Below are 15,657 nucleotides of genomic sequence, written 5' to 3'. Positions count from 1 at the left end.
ATGTATAGTATGAAAGTTTAAAATTTAAAGTATAGTTTTCTCAGGTGCCATATCTTAGATACCCCAATAATATCAATCATTTGCTTGTGAACTGTTGTCTCCCTTTGAGAAGTTAAAAGTTTTTTGGGAATAGGGTTGTGTTCTACAAGGTATTAAGGTCTTTTTCTTTAGATTTATGGAAATCAAAGTTGCAGGTCTTAGTTTCTTACCTTTGTTCCAAAAGCAAATTGCCCTAAGATCTTTTTAGATTTCTGGGCTTAGCCTAGGAATCAACAAAATTAGAATTAAGATTGAAGATTGTAATGAAAAGATACCTTGTCTAGTCCGACTCCTATCCCTTCCAATAAAAGGGAGGTAAAAATATCCTTTGAGTGCAAGATGTACCACCAAACTATAGACGGACATATTGTTAGTGGTTCGGAATGGGTGGTTTCTGAAGTTTTTTTTTATTGAATCTAAACTGTTTCAGTTGGTGGTGGAGGAAGGAGGGAATTTTTTCTCCCTTAAGATTTTTGAACGGGGAAAATACTACATACAATCAATTTTTGTGGGCAAGAGTGCAACAATCCCTAAGATCCCTTTCCTCTCCCATTATTTTCTTGAAGACCCAAGGACCCTATATAGATATTGGAATTCTAGTTTTTTGAGTATTAGAAAGAGATCAGTGTTCTCTTTGGATTTCTTCCATTTGTTATCTAAAGCTTTTGATTTTAATCAATTTAACCATGGGAGCTTGTAACTTCTTATCACCACAGTTGATATTGTTCATTCTAGAGATACTTCAACTATGTGAAGCATCTTGCTGCACGGGTATTTGAACTACAAAAACACCAAAACTTCTGTTTGAAAAAAATTTCCATGCTTTATGCAAATACAGGGCAGCAAATATTCAAATACTTGATTTACAGAACAATGTTTAAATGTTTTTGAAATTATTCTTATGATGCTTTGTTTCTTTTTTACATCTCTGTTATGCAGAAGTGTGGCAATAGTAAAATCAAATAAGGATACAAGATATGGATTGGATTCAATAGTGACACATAATGGGGCAAAATTGCCATGCTTGGCCTTACTTGATTTGTCATCATTCAGAAAAAAGTTTGGTCTTGAGGCATATGATCAGGTATTTCAATGACACAATTTGTGATACATGTATTACGAATAGTATTCTTTCTTTTGTAAAAATGCAGAACTATTTTCTTTTGTGTGCGTGTGTTCTCTCTCTCTCTCTCTCTCTCTCTCTCTCTCTGTGCGCGTGTGTTTGTGTGTGTATTGTTTGAAATAAAGCTATTTTTTTTTTGTAAACGTGCAGTCTCAGTAACAAGTAAGTGGTTTGTGCGTCTGAGAAATCTCAATTTGAAATGAGCATAGTTTTCTGGCTTTTTTTGGAGAGATTATTGCCTTTAACTCTCATCAGTTTTTTATGTACACTAGGAGTGATACTTTGTTTTGACCTGTATATGGTGACAGTTAGATGTGATTGGTATTGATGAAGGTCAATTCTTTGAGGACCTTTATGATTTCAGTCGTGAAGCTGCTGATCATGATGGCAAAAGAGTAATAGTTGCTGGATTAGATGGTAATTATTTAAGGTATTTAAATAGGCCACCAATTATATTTAGCTATTTAAATAGGAACTGCTCACGTTCTATTTGATAATTTGCAGGAGAAAAGCTTGGTTTCATGGAATGCAATGATTGCAGGGTATGTGCAAAAGGGGCTTGAAGAAGTGGGGTTAAATCTTTATAACAAGATGAGACAGACTGGTTTTATTCCAGACCAGTATACCTTTGCATCAGTCTTCAGAGCTTGTGCCACTTTAGCAACACTTGAGCATGGGAAACAGGCCAATGGTGTCATGATCAAGTGTCAAATTAGGGAAAATGTGGTAGTCAATAGTGCCCTTATGGACATGTACTTTAAATGCAGTAGTTTATCTGATGGGCATTGGGTATTTGACAAGTCTTTAAATAGGAATGTTATTATGTGGACTGCTTTAATCTCTGGCTATGGTCAGCATGGAAAAGTTGTAGAGGTTTTGGAATCTTTTCATAGGATGAAAACTGAAGGTTTCAAACCAAATTATGTTACTTTCCTTTCAGTTCTTTCTGCTTGCAGTCATGGAGGTTTGCTTGATGAGGGTTTGGCATATTTCTCATCTATGACCAAAGATTATGGAATTCAGCCAAGAGGGCAACATTATGCAGCTATAGTTGATCTTTTAGGGTGTGCTGGCCGGTTACAAGAAGCGTATGAACTTGCTAATGCTTGTAAGGAGCACTCAGTGATATGAGGTGCTTTGCTTGGGGCTTGAAGGGTTCATGGAGATATAAATTGTAAATTTTAGGGAATAAAATCAAAATTTTCCTAAATTTTAATGATATAAATTGTAATTCAATCTTTTATAATATATTGAAACTTAAGAAAAACAATTGTTAGTCTGTTACTTGCTAAAGAATTATTTAGGGTGAAATGCCCCAAAAGAATTATTTAATGAGGAATGATAAATTCTTTTATAACAGTACAGCAATCATCTTGATTCTCAAAAATAAATAGATAAAATAAAAATTACGGAATCATTTGGTGGAGAAGGTTTCAGGAAGCATCTAACGGTCCAACCCACTATTTAAGTTTGAACATATTTTCTAGGATAGTAGTACCCTCAATTTTAAATTAAGACCCTATATGTGTTCAGAAATTTAGTCTAGCACTAATAGTTAGCCGCCCTTACCTAACGGTCCAACCCACCATTTTTTTATTATTATTTTGATGAATAAACAAATACTTATTCTAATTGACCAACCATAAGCTTGTAGATAAAGCCAGGGAATCAATTTGACTAGTTATATATGAATTCACTCGGGCAGGAAGAAAGAAAATCTGAGTAAGAATGGAAGAAGTAAAGCTAATAGGATTTTGGCCTAGTCCTTATGTTTACAGAGTTATATGGGCTCTGAAACTCAAGGGTATCAAATATGAATATTTAGAAGAGGATATATTTAACAAGACTGAATTGCTTTTGAAGTACAATCCAGTGCATAAGAAGGTTCCTGTGCTTCTTCATGGTGGAAAACCCATCCCGGAATCTACTGTTATTCTCGAATACCTTGAAGAGAAGTGGCCACAGAACCCCTTGCTTCCAGATGATCCTCATGAGAGAGCTGTGGCTCGGTTCTGGACTAAGTTTGGAGAAGACAAGGTAATTCTACTACAAATAATTCAGATTAACTTGCATAAAATCACAACAATAACTTCTTTTCTTCTTTATTGGTTTTGGGCTACAAACAATAAGTCTATGATATAAATTTTTGCAATTATTAACATGTTTTGTAGTGACTAATGCATAATAAAAGTGATGTCAAATGATAAATTAAAATGAAAGTGATGTTCCAATCACAATATGTCATACCAGCAACTTGTTTGTTAAAAATATTGTGTTCTTAGCATTCCTCCACTACAAATCTTACTTTCTTTTATACATTTGTAAGTTTCAAAAGTATTTCTTTCAAATGTCATTTGACTAAAGATGCAGAAAAGGAGAAAATCATAAAAGGTGATTGTCTTTGCGCACACAAAAAAAGTCTGAACAACAAAGAAATTTTTTTCCAAACCCAGATAAGATGGAGTGTTACCTTTTTAACTTGATGCTTTTGAATTAGATTAAAATCTTTTTAAGCTTCTATGTAACTTGTGGAGAAGAACAAGTGAAAGCCACAAAAGAAGTGCAAGAACTTCTGAGAATCCTAGAAGAGCATGGTCTTGGAGAGAAGAAGTATTTTGGTGGCAATAAAATAGGATTGGTCGACATAGCTTTTGGGTGGATAGCTTGCTTTCTGGAATTTCTGGAACAAGCAGCTGGGGTCAAAGTGTTGGAAGACAATAGCTTCCCTCGTTTACAGGCATGGATCAAAAACTTCAACGAAATTCCAGTGGTTAAAGAGAGCCTTCCTGATCGCAATGCACTGTCAACATATTTCAAGGGAACAAGAGAATTCTTGCTCTCCTCAGCAGCATCATATACATCAATCAGCTTGGTTTGTAATTCAATAGCTTGTGTTCTCTCATTCCCTGAATCTAATTCTCAAGTTTTGTTTTTCTACAAATAAGTTTGCATGGCTGAGTGCAAAAGACAGGGCACTGTGACTGGCATTTTACTAGATGTACAGTTCTGCTGTACATGTAGAGGTTTGCTATTATGTAGTTTTTTTTTTTTTTTTTCTTATTCTCACTAAAAAATGGCGAGTGATGACTACGAGACCAATTTCTAGATAAAATATGAGAGCCAAATAAATTGATTTTTCCTTCTTTTTTTTTGTTGTAAAACAAAAATTGTGGGGTGTTTTCAATTTCAATTTGCAGTTCATAAATTTCACCCCTTTTTCCTAAATAATCTAGTAACTTAAAACATAAATCTCATATTTTGTCATTTCCAATACAGGTTCCAAGTTTCCTAGCACATTGAAGTAGCAGAAATGATCTCAGGTTGCCATTGAAAATTTATCCATCTTTAGTAACTTAGTTCAGAGTAATCAGTTCCTAAAAATCACAAGATTTTTTTTTTCAGACCATTCTCTTTATACCCTTACAATTATTCATCCATCTTTAGATATATGGATATCAGTGAATCCATAAGAAGCACAGCAATTTCATGGCCCCAAGTTATTTCTCACTTCCGAAATCTCAGGACAGTATTTCCTCATTAAACTATTTGGTACTTCTTCCAAAACATGGAACGTAACTTAAAAACCAAAAATAAGAAATTAAATTACAATGCAACCGAAATAAGAAAAAAAAGAGTGAGGGGGGGGGGGGGGGGTGGTGGAGGGGTAATAATAAAGTTACATTCAAATAAATGTACAGTTCCGACCACACCCACAGGTACCCTCAGCATTTAGATGCGCATACCCTTCAGCAACTGCCAGAACTTAAGGATTTTATACGAATTTACTAGCTAAGAAGGTTCACTGTAAATCTAATGCATGATATTTGCAGAGACAGAAATGTGATATGTTTTCTTGTGAAATCCCAGGTTGGCATGAAGAACAGATTCTTTGAATGACTACATGTCCGAGGGACTAGCTCTCTGTATTCTTAGTATTAGCTTCTAATAGCAAAGGTTCGAGTTCACCTTTTCGGTACAGCTTCACTGTGTCTGCATTATAATAAGCAACAAACGTATAAAAAAACAAAATAAAAGAAAGAAGGAGAAGAAGAAGAAAGAGGAGATGACATTCTTCATATTTGTCTTTTATGTAAGAAATATACATGTAAACCTCACGCGACCCCCCCCCCCCCTCTCTCTCTCTCTCTCTCCCAAAAAAAGAAGAAAACAACCCCCAAGAGAATTCTTTTAACTAGTGTAATCCATATCTGTGGCAGTCATTAGAATGACAAACATAGATTATTGTTGGTGCCAAAATGTAATGCCAGAAATATTAGAAATGTGGTCAACATGAAATAGATTGATGCATAAGCAGTTGCAGGCCAAGAATTTGGGAATCACTAGGAAGTAAATAAATGAAAATTTTAATTTGGGTGACCACTATATCCATGAATTTATCGAAGATAAAAGAAGAATTTCAGGAACAATATAGAAAAAGCTAAGGGGAGAAAAGGTGACTGTTATAATATTAACTGTCATAGATATGTTTACCTCTATGTTTATTGTATAAAAGACAAGCAAGAAGAATGTATTTTCCTTCTTCCTTTTCCTTTTAATGACCATACACTGTTACCTAAACCAATGGGTAAAAAACAAGGTTTTGAACCCCTTACTTCCCCCCCTACAAAGGAGGAGAGACAACACTCGACTACATATACCAATGGGTAAAAGATGATGGAAGAAAACCTGTACCTGTACACCCGCCAATATGATTGCCCCCTGGTCATGGATAACAATAAGAATAAGTATCTATTTTCAATAATATCAATATCCAAATATATCCATTATAGAAAATACAGCATAAGAAAAACTAATTATTGCTTCAAAACCAACATTAAATCATATCTTTTCTAAATGGCTCTGATAATTTTCCCATCATCAAATGAATAGTTACTAGTTTGAAAAGAAACATACATAAACAACATCAGGTCTTACGTTGTCAACTGATGCTTTCACATTGTTAAAATATTTTTTCTGGCATCATTTTTAAATTGGAAATTGTCATGATTGATGTCATATCTTCAATGATACTGTTACTAGACAAGGGATCAAAAACAAAGGGGTAATCATCATTGCATTCTTTATTTATGAACAAAGGCCATCAGAAGAAAGTCATAGCTCATCTTGTATTGACTTGTAAGATCACAACAATGGACATAATTTGAAGGGAAAACTGAGATAAATATCTTGCAATGGATAATTTGCCAAATATTCTGAACGAAAAAGCATCATCTAAAAACAAAAAATGTAATATTCAATAATTATAATACTTAATAGTTAAGACAGAACAATATCCATGGCCTTACATTCATGGTCAACAGATTTTTTTTATGATCTTCTAAATCAGATGACCCCATATATCGTAACATAGATTAAGATTCATTTTCATTTTCATTTTCATTTTTATTTTTATTTTTATTTTTTGAAATATTAAATTCATTATGCACTCAAATGTTGAACCATTTTACTAGGGATAAATAAACTTCAATTCCCAGTTTCTTTTAGAATTTGGCAAGTTATAGAAGCCTGAACCCCTCATACATTAGCTGTCCAACTGTGAACTGATTCAACTTATTCCTAGCAAACCAAATTGCAACTACGTTTGAGTTTGCTTCCAACAAACCCTAAAAAGAGTCTTAACACAGCCAAATATTCAATGGTACTAGCTACTAAGTCTGTCCTCTGTTGGTTGTTATTTGGAGAGCACATATCTTTTCTATGTTTTAAATTTCAGAGACAATCAAGTGAGACTATTTGAGTGTCCACATAGTATATACACTTCCAGATCCTGCTTTGACTGGACAGCAGTCTAAAATATTGCTGTCCAGTGTGTTTCACTCTAGCAGCATCCCCCTTTTTTATGGCATGGAAACTCATCAAGGTAGGGCCCTTTGACACAACCCTGAGGAGTAAACCGCGGATACATGACCCTACCTGCCAGAACCGTTCTCCTAGTGGGGACTCAAACCCAAGATGTTTGGGTTTACAGCTCATCCCAAGAGTCCAACCACTAGGCTGCATCCTGACAGGTTCTGGAAGCATCCCCTTTACCAAATGGATCCAACAAATCAGTACACATAAAGCTAAATTTTCAAGGTCCAAATTTCAATTTGAGTTAAACTTACTGGACGTAAGATTTGGAACAACAGATGCATCTAAAATGAATACATGCATTAAGAAAAATTTTAAAAACACAAATCATGACTACTAAATCCCAGTTATGAAGTTGGGACAGAATGTGCGCCCTAAGTCTTCAGAGATATACAACAGTTCAATCAAGCTAAGCTTGCAAAACAAAGGTGGAGACTCACACAGGTCAAACAAAGCTAATTTCATAAGGCCTTTAGAGCAAGGTACTTCCATAACTAATCCTTAGAGCGAAAATAGGAAATGCATCAAGGACTATCTGGGGTGTGAAAGCGATCTTATCTCAGGTAAGGTGGAGGATTGATGACAGGGAGAAAGTGAAGATTTGGAGTGACCATTGGCAGCCAAAGCCTTACACGTTCATGGAATCTTCAACTCAAATCATGTTGTCACCAGATGTGAGGTAAGCGATCTCTTTGACCACACCAAGTGGTGGGGGATAGAATTTTCTCTGTTAAGTATTCCAACCAAAGTCAGGTGATCCAAAGAATTCCTCTAAGTGGGCAAAGATCTGAGGATAGGATGATGTGACCCTACACAAAAGATGGCATCATTTTTACAGTTAAGAGTGCATATGCTTTAGTAAATAAGTAAACTGGTTTGGGGAAACTTCAAACTGAGTGAAGAACAGGATGTGGAAGCAGGATTGGAATATGAATGTGCCAAACAAAATCAAATTTTGCATGGTGCGCCTACAAAGCTGAACCTTGCCCACAGAAAGTGCCCCCTAATGGGCTGTGTGTCACATGCTGTATGAGTATGACTGAAGAATCAGTTCTACAAGCGATTTGGCGCTCCAGCTGCAGATGTCAGTGTCCCAGACAGATTTCTAGTTCTTAGTGCTCAATGTTTTGAACAGGAGTAACCAAAAAGTTCTTGAGTTATTTTTTGAAATAGCCTGTAGAGTTTGGCATCAGAAGAACACTCGATGGCATGGAAAACCATCAATACTACCACAAAAAACTGAAATTGAAGCTTAGGAATATTAATTTATGAGAAATACAAGCAAATCAGTGCATGGCAAAGACAGACACAATACCATAACCGCATGCAGAAGCAGTTGCAACCTCCCAAACATGACTTCTAAAAGATTAATTTTGATGGTGCAATATTCAAAACATTGGAAGCAGCTGGGCAGGAGTAATTATAACAAACAACAATGGACAGGTCATTGCAGCTTTGAGCTCAAGGGAACCCAAAGTCACAGATACATTAGAAAGTAATCAAGATGATTGTGCTACTGAGAGCCATAAACTTGCATCTGAACTAAAGATCTGGAATGCTGTCTTTGAAGGAGTTTTGACTGGGGTGATAAACAGAATTAACCAGAAAACACTAAAGAGCTCCAAAGTTGGGTGTAATGCAGATGAGATAGAGAACCTGGTTCAAGGCTTACGATAGTTTCGGGTGGTACATGCTAGTAGATACTGTAATGACCTAATTGGACAGCAGACACATTGGCTAAGCATGCCTCAAGTTAAAAACTGTCGTAGTGTGGAAGGAGGAAGCCCAGCATTTCTGCAGCACATTTTTCTCATTGAAATAAAACTGATTACTGTCTTTCATCAAGACAAAAAATCCAATTATGAGAATGGTATATTCTCAGGATATGCTTGACAAGTTTAATAAAGCCGCATGTCTTGCAGTCACAGGAAGCAGTCACAACAGCAATAGGACATGAATCCTTGAGTTAAACTTGCACAATTCAAGAATTTACACCAGTGACATAGTTATTATATTAGAAATTACGCTTTTACCATTTTTCAAATTCCATATGGGAAACACCCCTACATTTGTGCATATTAAAACAGTCAATGCAATCGTATGCTTTTATCCATTTTCAAAAATAAATTGAAGCAGTAATCACCATGTTGTTCAGGAGAAGAAAAACCAAAAGAAAAAGAAAAAAGAAAAAGTATATTCTAGAAGTAGTAGAATTAAATGTTAAGCATTACAAAAGTACAACTGACCAATAAAGACATTCGGTACAGTATGTTGGCCAGTAAGCCTCTCTAGAACCTTCTGCACTTGTGGCCCTTGGGGACCTGAAAGAGGGGAAAAATGAATAGGTAAGAGTATAATTGAACTGAAAGATAAGCACTACAAAAAAGAAATGGATAACCAAAGGTCCCTTTTCATAGTAACTGTCAATTAGGTGGCAAAGAACTAACTAACTATATATATATATCAAACTTTTAGATATTTCTGTTCAAGGAATGACTTCGAAAATTTTAAACATGGCAGTCACTAATATTCTCCAACAGCAATATTTGATATATCCCATGAGAAACAACATAATTAAGAAATAGGATCTCCATAGAAAGTTAATGATAGAATTAATTGATCAGTTGGTGGTTACAAATTGAAAACCAGGTTCCTGGCATCAATAACAGCAGAAATTGCCAGCATAGTATACAGGGCACTGAGTCACTGACCAAATCAATAGGCATTTAAACCCAAAAAAAGTAAGAAAAAAGAAAATCCTGATGATATTGAATATGGCATCAGTCCTTATGTATAACATCATTTTTGGTAATTCAATATTGGGAGGGGGAATTTGATCCCTGGACGTCTCCATAGAAAGTTACCGATAGAATTAATTGATCAGTTGGTTATTCCAAGTTGAAACCAGGTACCTGGCCTGGCATCAACAACAGCAGAAATTGCCAACATGGTACACAGGGCACTGAATCACTGACCAAATCAATAGGCATTTAAACCCAATTATCACCCAAAAAAAGTAAGAAAGAAGAAAATCCTGATGATATTGAATATGGCATCAGGCCATAACATCATTTTTGATAATTCAATATTGGGAGCGGGGGAAGGGGAATTTGAACCCTAGAAATCTCCTTTGGAAAAACTAGGAGGTGCTAACCAATTAAGCTACAAGGCACTGTCCTTATGTATAACATCATATGACTAAAACAACTCAGCCAATCTTCCAGACGCACACAATGACTTTTTTTTTCTCCCTGTTTAGGTACACACACACACACACACATATAAAAAAATTTATTTTAAAAAACGAAAGGGAAAGGAGGGAAAGGGTTAAAACACACAGAGGAACAAACAGAAAAAGTAACTTTCCTTCATTGGGAAAGCTCACTCCTTGTTTAAATTTTGGAAAGAAGGCGGCAAAGGAAAGAATTTTTTTTTTACCTTGTCTATTATTTCTCCCTCATCCTCTCAAAAATCCAAACGAAGGGTTAAACATTTCAGTTTTAGATGAGAATAAGGCTTTTCGGTGTTCCAAAGATAAAAATGAGTGGTAAGAAACTGGTTCTGTGATTTCTTCTTATTGAATAATCTTATTGTACTCCTTCAAGAAAAATTCAGGCATCAGCTAGCCAAAGTCATTGAACTCTTGATAGTTGAAACTTCTATGCTATGCGGAACTTCCAGTATTATAGAGAAATTTAAGACTCTGGCTCTAAAATGCCTCAAAACATTAATGCCTAGACATGTCTTAACATATGATATCTGAAGAACAAGCAGGATCTTACAAGTCATAAATTCAAAATGCCTCAAATATCTTGCACTTAGACACACCTTAACATTTTATAATATACCATTTTATGGGCTAATAAAAAGTTACAATATAACTCCACAGATGTATTCAAAATCAGTCTTATAAGATAATCTGCATAAAAGTTGTCCAACTGTCATATATTCAAGTTCTTGGATTGCAGGCTCATTGGGGGATCAAAATAGATGGGAGGAGAGCCTAAGTTTATTGAAGATTGGTATTGTCCTGTCCAATGTGTACAATATACATGAAAAGGAATAATCTAGCATTTGAAGGAATATGGAAGTCAATGAGAGTGATCAAAATGATCATTCTTAGAACTTTATTCTCTTAGGGGTCTCTTCATCCGTCCTTTAAGTCATGCTTTCTAATCTTTTAGGTTAAATTTATTGGATTTTACATCCCAATTTTCAGACCCACTTTGTAACTCCTTCCCCCCTGCGCTTCGCTTCTTTTATCCACTTCTGTGTGCACCGTCTGTATTCTTCCTGTTTACCACGTTGCATCCTTTTCCTCTGGTGCTTTTAATGCTATGATTGTAATTATATCAGAAAAAATTGAAACAAATCAAGTTGGTTTTCCATGTTGATTTAAATCAACACTACATGAATCTGCATAAGCACATCCACCTTTACACCCCAAAAAGCAAAGTTATATCATCTGAGAGTTGAGATATCAAGCACTGCGACTGTCAATCCTAAGCCAAGAGAGAGGGCTAGGACTCTCGCATAAGACAGAAGCAATTGCCCAGACTAAGATTATGTTATGGCACAATCACTACTCACATCAACAATTCTTGTCAAATGATGTCCATATACTTCAATAATTAATGTAGTTTAGATGCTCTCCCATTAAGGCTTTCAACTAATAAGCAATTTGATTTTTTATAACTATTTGTGCTAGCACACATTGATTGACTAGATAGAATCCGACAAAGTAGTAAAGCAAAGGTGGTTAGAGATCCCTGATTTTTTTTTTTTTTTTTTGGATAATTAAGAAAAATTTTATTAAACAAGGCTACTTCATGCAAGGAGAATGAAGTAGCAAAAGAAAACATATATACAAAAAATAAAATAAAAAAATACATAAAACAAGCTATGTTCAAAAAAGAAGAGAATCTAGAAAAAATGGAATGGAATTATTAGACGTAAATCCCCAAGCTCATGACTAGTCAAACAATGTCCCTATAAATAAAGCTATGAGATGATCCATCAAATGTTCCTGATCCTCAAAAATGCAACTGTTAGTCTGTTATGCTCCCTCCAAATCCACATAATACACAAGGGTACCAAATTCCAAATATTCAAAGCACGCTTCCCTAACCAGTTCATCAAGGGGTTTTAGCAATGCCATGCAATCATTGCTTGGTGAAAGCATCACCACCTACCTTCCCAGATGCACCCAACCTTTTATTCTCCATATCAATCCACAGGAGTTCTAGGCTTTTTTTTTTTTTTGTTCAACAAGTTTCTTGATATAAAAAATCTGCAGTAATAGATTACTATCTTAGATGCCCCGTCACAAGTGAACTCTATACAGTATCAATATTAGATCAAGGCATGACAGGCAATAAAAGGTTTCTTTTTTTTTCTTTTTTTTGATAAGGGCAATACAAGTGTTATTCTGCTGCATAAGCATCTGCATATGGGTTGCTGCAGCCTTTAGCCCAAACAACAAATGTATGAGTTGACCGCCAGACCAGCATTAAAAAAACCAAGCAGGGTTTCTAACAAAAGGTACGGAAACTATACCTGAAGAGTTCAGGCTCCTGGCTCACCACCAACAGTAGACTCTTCCTTAGGCTGTTGACTCATATTTTAGGGAGAAACTTGTTTCTAAAAAGGTCAGTGGATCTCTACAAGTTACCCATTAAGGTGTTTACGACACAAGTGCATCTTTTCATAAAAAAATACGTTAACACACAATTAAAAATCTATTCTTTTGATTTTTTCTATCTTAAGTTAGCCAAGAGCCTTCTAATTAGTGTTTCCAATGGTGAAGACATCCAAGGTTCAAATCCCCCCTCCCCACATTGCACATTGTAACGTACCAATTACAAAATACACACACAGAGACATAAGTTATTGAAACTTTAATCATTACCAATCAACCCTACAGACATTCAATATCTGTGGGAAACAACCTACTGGAACTAGATGAACAACTTACTTTAAATCCATAATATTCAAATGCATAACAAAAACAATGCAAACAAAGATCTTTTTTCTTTTTTTTCTTTTTTTTAAGTTTAAAAGAGAAAAAACTCTTACCGAGTTCGTCCAATTCAATGACTAAAGGCTGCACACCAAGTCTTTTGAACAAAGCTTTGACCTCAGAAGAGTACCTTCAATTCAACACAAACCCATTTTAATTTTTGTTTTAGTTTTGATGAATAACCCATTTTTAGTTTTCCAAAAACCAAACAAAACCCACAACGTAAACACAAGAATTAGCATAAAATACTACAAAATCAAAACAAAACAAAACAAAAAACTAATAGCAAATGAGAAAGATCTGAACCCACGAGCACCAAGTTTTGGAATAAACAACAATTGGGTTCTCAGCCACTGTCTTCTTCACGCTCTCTTCGAGGCGAGACCCAAAGGATTCAGACATGGCTTGTACAGAAAAGGGTCTGTGACTTCTTGAGGTTTTTAAGTTGGTTCTGAGGACGCGAGAGTCGCTGAGAGGAATAGAGCAAAAGGAGTACTTTGGGATGGGATGAGAGAGTACGAGAGGAGAATTTACAAGGAGAGAGGCGATATGGTTGAGATTAGTAGATGTGACTGCCATTGTTGTTTGTTGTTTTTTTGCTTTCGGCTTTTGGTTCTTCTTCTGCAGCTTTGTTGGAGTTTGGGTTTCAAAGGTTTTGTCTGTTGGAGCTTTTTGATTCCTTGTTATGTACTACTTTCTTTGTTGCTTTTCCCTTTCTACTTCCTGTTTGGGCTTTACATGGTTTGCCTCTAGTTTGTCGTATTCAAGTGGGATGAAAATTCCTTTTTTTTTTTAGAAAGGGATTAAGCTTAGATTAAGAATTAACAAGTCTGTTACAAAATGTCTTGACCTTATCATAGCACTCAATCTCATTCTAGCTAAAACATCTATACATTGATTAGCTTCATGGTAGGGTGTGCTCTATCTGTCTGCATTCAGACAATAAAGGTTTTATTCACAAATTTACATGATCGTTATTCAACAATTGGACAACACTCAAAGTATTCAACTCAATAATCAAACTTTTAGCAAGGTTTAGGCCTAGGATGAAAATTCGAGATTTGAAACAATGGGCTCTTTTTTTCATTTTTCTTTTTTTTTTTCCAACTATTAGTTTTTGCACAAAAAAAAAGTTATTCCTTTTGTAACTCAAGTTTGCATCAAACAATCAACATCTACTTGGAACTCAAGTTTGTCAAAATGGGCTACATAACAAAATAACTTTTGATAGAAATTTTTTAGTAATATTTATTGCAATAATTGAATATTTGACCCAAAAAAATGAAAAAAAAAAATGAAACAATTTTTTTTTAGAAGCAAACATATAAGAAGGAAGAGGGTGAATAAGATTCTAACACAAAGATATACTACAAAATTTCACTAAAAAACCATGGTAATTTGGAAGGGGGATTTGAACCTCCGATATTTTCGTTAAAAAATAAAAATACCATAATGTACTTTCTAGTAGTTCAACTATAGGGCAATCTAATGTTAACAATTCATATATGCGAATGTGGGGATGGAGATATTTGACTGCATCAGTCAATTTCAACATGGCCTATCTTATAATCGTGTAAAAACTTTTTAACCCGAACACAATTTTAAGCGGCATGATACAATATGACCCACATAGTACGTTATCTTTGGGTAACATAAATATGACTCATTTCAATTTAGTTAATAAATAGATTGTGTTTGATTGAAATTATTTGTGGGTTAATACGGACATAAGCCATTTTAACCTGATTAAAATATATGATCTCAAATTATTATCATGTTTTATATTTGTAAGCACGTAAATTTTGATAGGCTAAAATGCACTTTTCATCCCTATATTTATGAGGTGTTGTAATTCTAATCCTGGTTATTTTTTTCTTGTTTAATTTTTGTCTTAGTTTTCAGAGTTAGGTTCAAATTCATCTTTAGTGTCATCTAACTTTTAAAAAATATTGCGTGGAATGTGTTTGGGATATTACACAAAGTAATAATGAAAGAACAAGATTAGCACAAAAGACAAACAGAAAATAGATAACTTGGAGGCACAATATCGTTTTCCTTAGACAATATTTGCCCGCCACACTATTTTTGCTAAATGGTTATCTTAAATTTGTCTCCAGGATACAACCAAGATGTTGAGTTCTATAGATAACAATTCTGGAGAATGATCACGGGATTTCTTATGTTTTTCTCTAACTTACTATTTCGTGGAGTTAAAATGTTTCATAAAACCGTTCACAAACTTGATACCTCTTCAAACATTAAGAACAGTTACTAGAAAATTCTGTAGAAAATCCTGTTTTACGACTTTCAATTGGTCAAAAGTTCCTTTTGATCAATCGAGTTCTCTTTTCAATCAATCAAATAGGAATTGAATAGCAATCAATTCATCCAGAGGCTCCAAGATTATTTTCTTACCATTTCAATCGATTGAGCCAAAGCTTCAACCGATTGAAAATGCTGAATTTCGAATTTTCGCTTAGAAAATTCTAAAACTTGAATTTTTACTTTAACAACTTTATGAAACAATATTTTTCAAACTCAAACATCATTACAACAACCTATTTATGTATATACCTATATATACAACTAAATGCATATAAACAAA

At 34.7% G+C, this 15,657-nt stretch overlaps 3 protein-coding genes across 3 annotated transcripts; 2 read left to right on the top strand and 1 right to left on the bottom strand.

The window, feature by feature from the left end:
- Positions 1-40: 40 nt before the first annotated feature.
- LOC115960563 (pentatricopeptide repeat-containing protein At4g16470-like) lies at positions 41-2,318 on the top strand. Its single transcript, XM_031079505.1, has 2 exons — positions 41-1,123; positions 1,667-2,318. The coding sequence occupies exons 1-2, from the start codon at positions 941-943 to the stop codon at positions 2,291-2,293; spliced, it is 810 nt and encodes a 269-aa protein (XP_030935365.1). The 5' UTR covers positions 41-940; the 3' UTR covers positions 2,294-2,318.
- Positions 2,319-2,787: 469 nt separating this feature from the next.
- Positions 2,788-4,311, top strand: LOC115960564 (probable glutathione S-transferase). Its single transcript, XM_031079506.1, has 2 exons — positions 2,788-3,199; positions 3,660-4,311. Exons 1-2 carry the CDS (start codon positions 2,891-2,893, stop codon positions 4,104-4,106), a joined length of 756 nt encoding a protein of 251 aa, XP_030935366.1. The 5' UTR covers positions 2,788-2,890; the 3' UTR covers positions 4,107-4,311.
- Positions 4,312-4,662: 351 nt separating this feature from the next.
- LOC115960567 (glutaredoxin-C5, chloroplastic-like) lies at positions 4,663-13,760 on the bottom strand. The gene is made up of 5 exons (XM_031079508.1): positions 13,363-13,760; positions 13,109-13,182; positions 9,280-9,354; positions 5,855-5,881; positions 4,663-5,152 (listed from the first exon to the last, which is right to left on the bottom strand). The coding sequence occupies exons 1-5, from the start codon at positions 13,629-13,631 to the stop codon at positions 5,076-5,078; spliced, it is 522 nt and encodes a 173-aa protein (XP_030935368.1). The 5' UTR covers positions 13,632-13,760; the 3' UTR covers positions 4,663-5,075.
- Between the last annotated feature and the right edge of the window lie 1,897 nt (positions 13,761-15,657).

This window comes from Quercus lobata, chromosome 9 (genome assembly GCF_001633185.2).
Source record: "Quercus lobata isolate SW786 chromosome 9, ValleyOak3.0 Primary Assembly, whole genome shotgun sequence".
Classification (NCBI taxonomy): domain Eukaryota; kingdom Viridiplantae; phylum Streptophyta; class Magnoliopsida; order Fagales; family Fagaceae; genus Quercus; species Quercus lobata.
The sequence above is the reverse complement of the archived record's forward strand: the minus strand, read 5'-3'. Positions and strand labels throughout refer to the sequence as shown.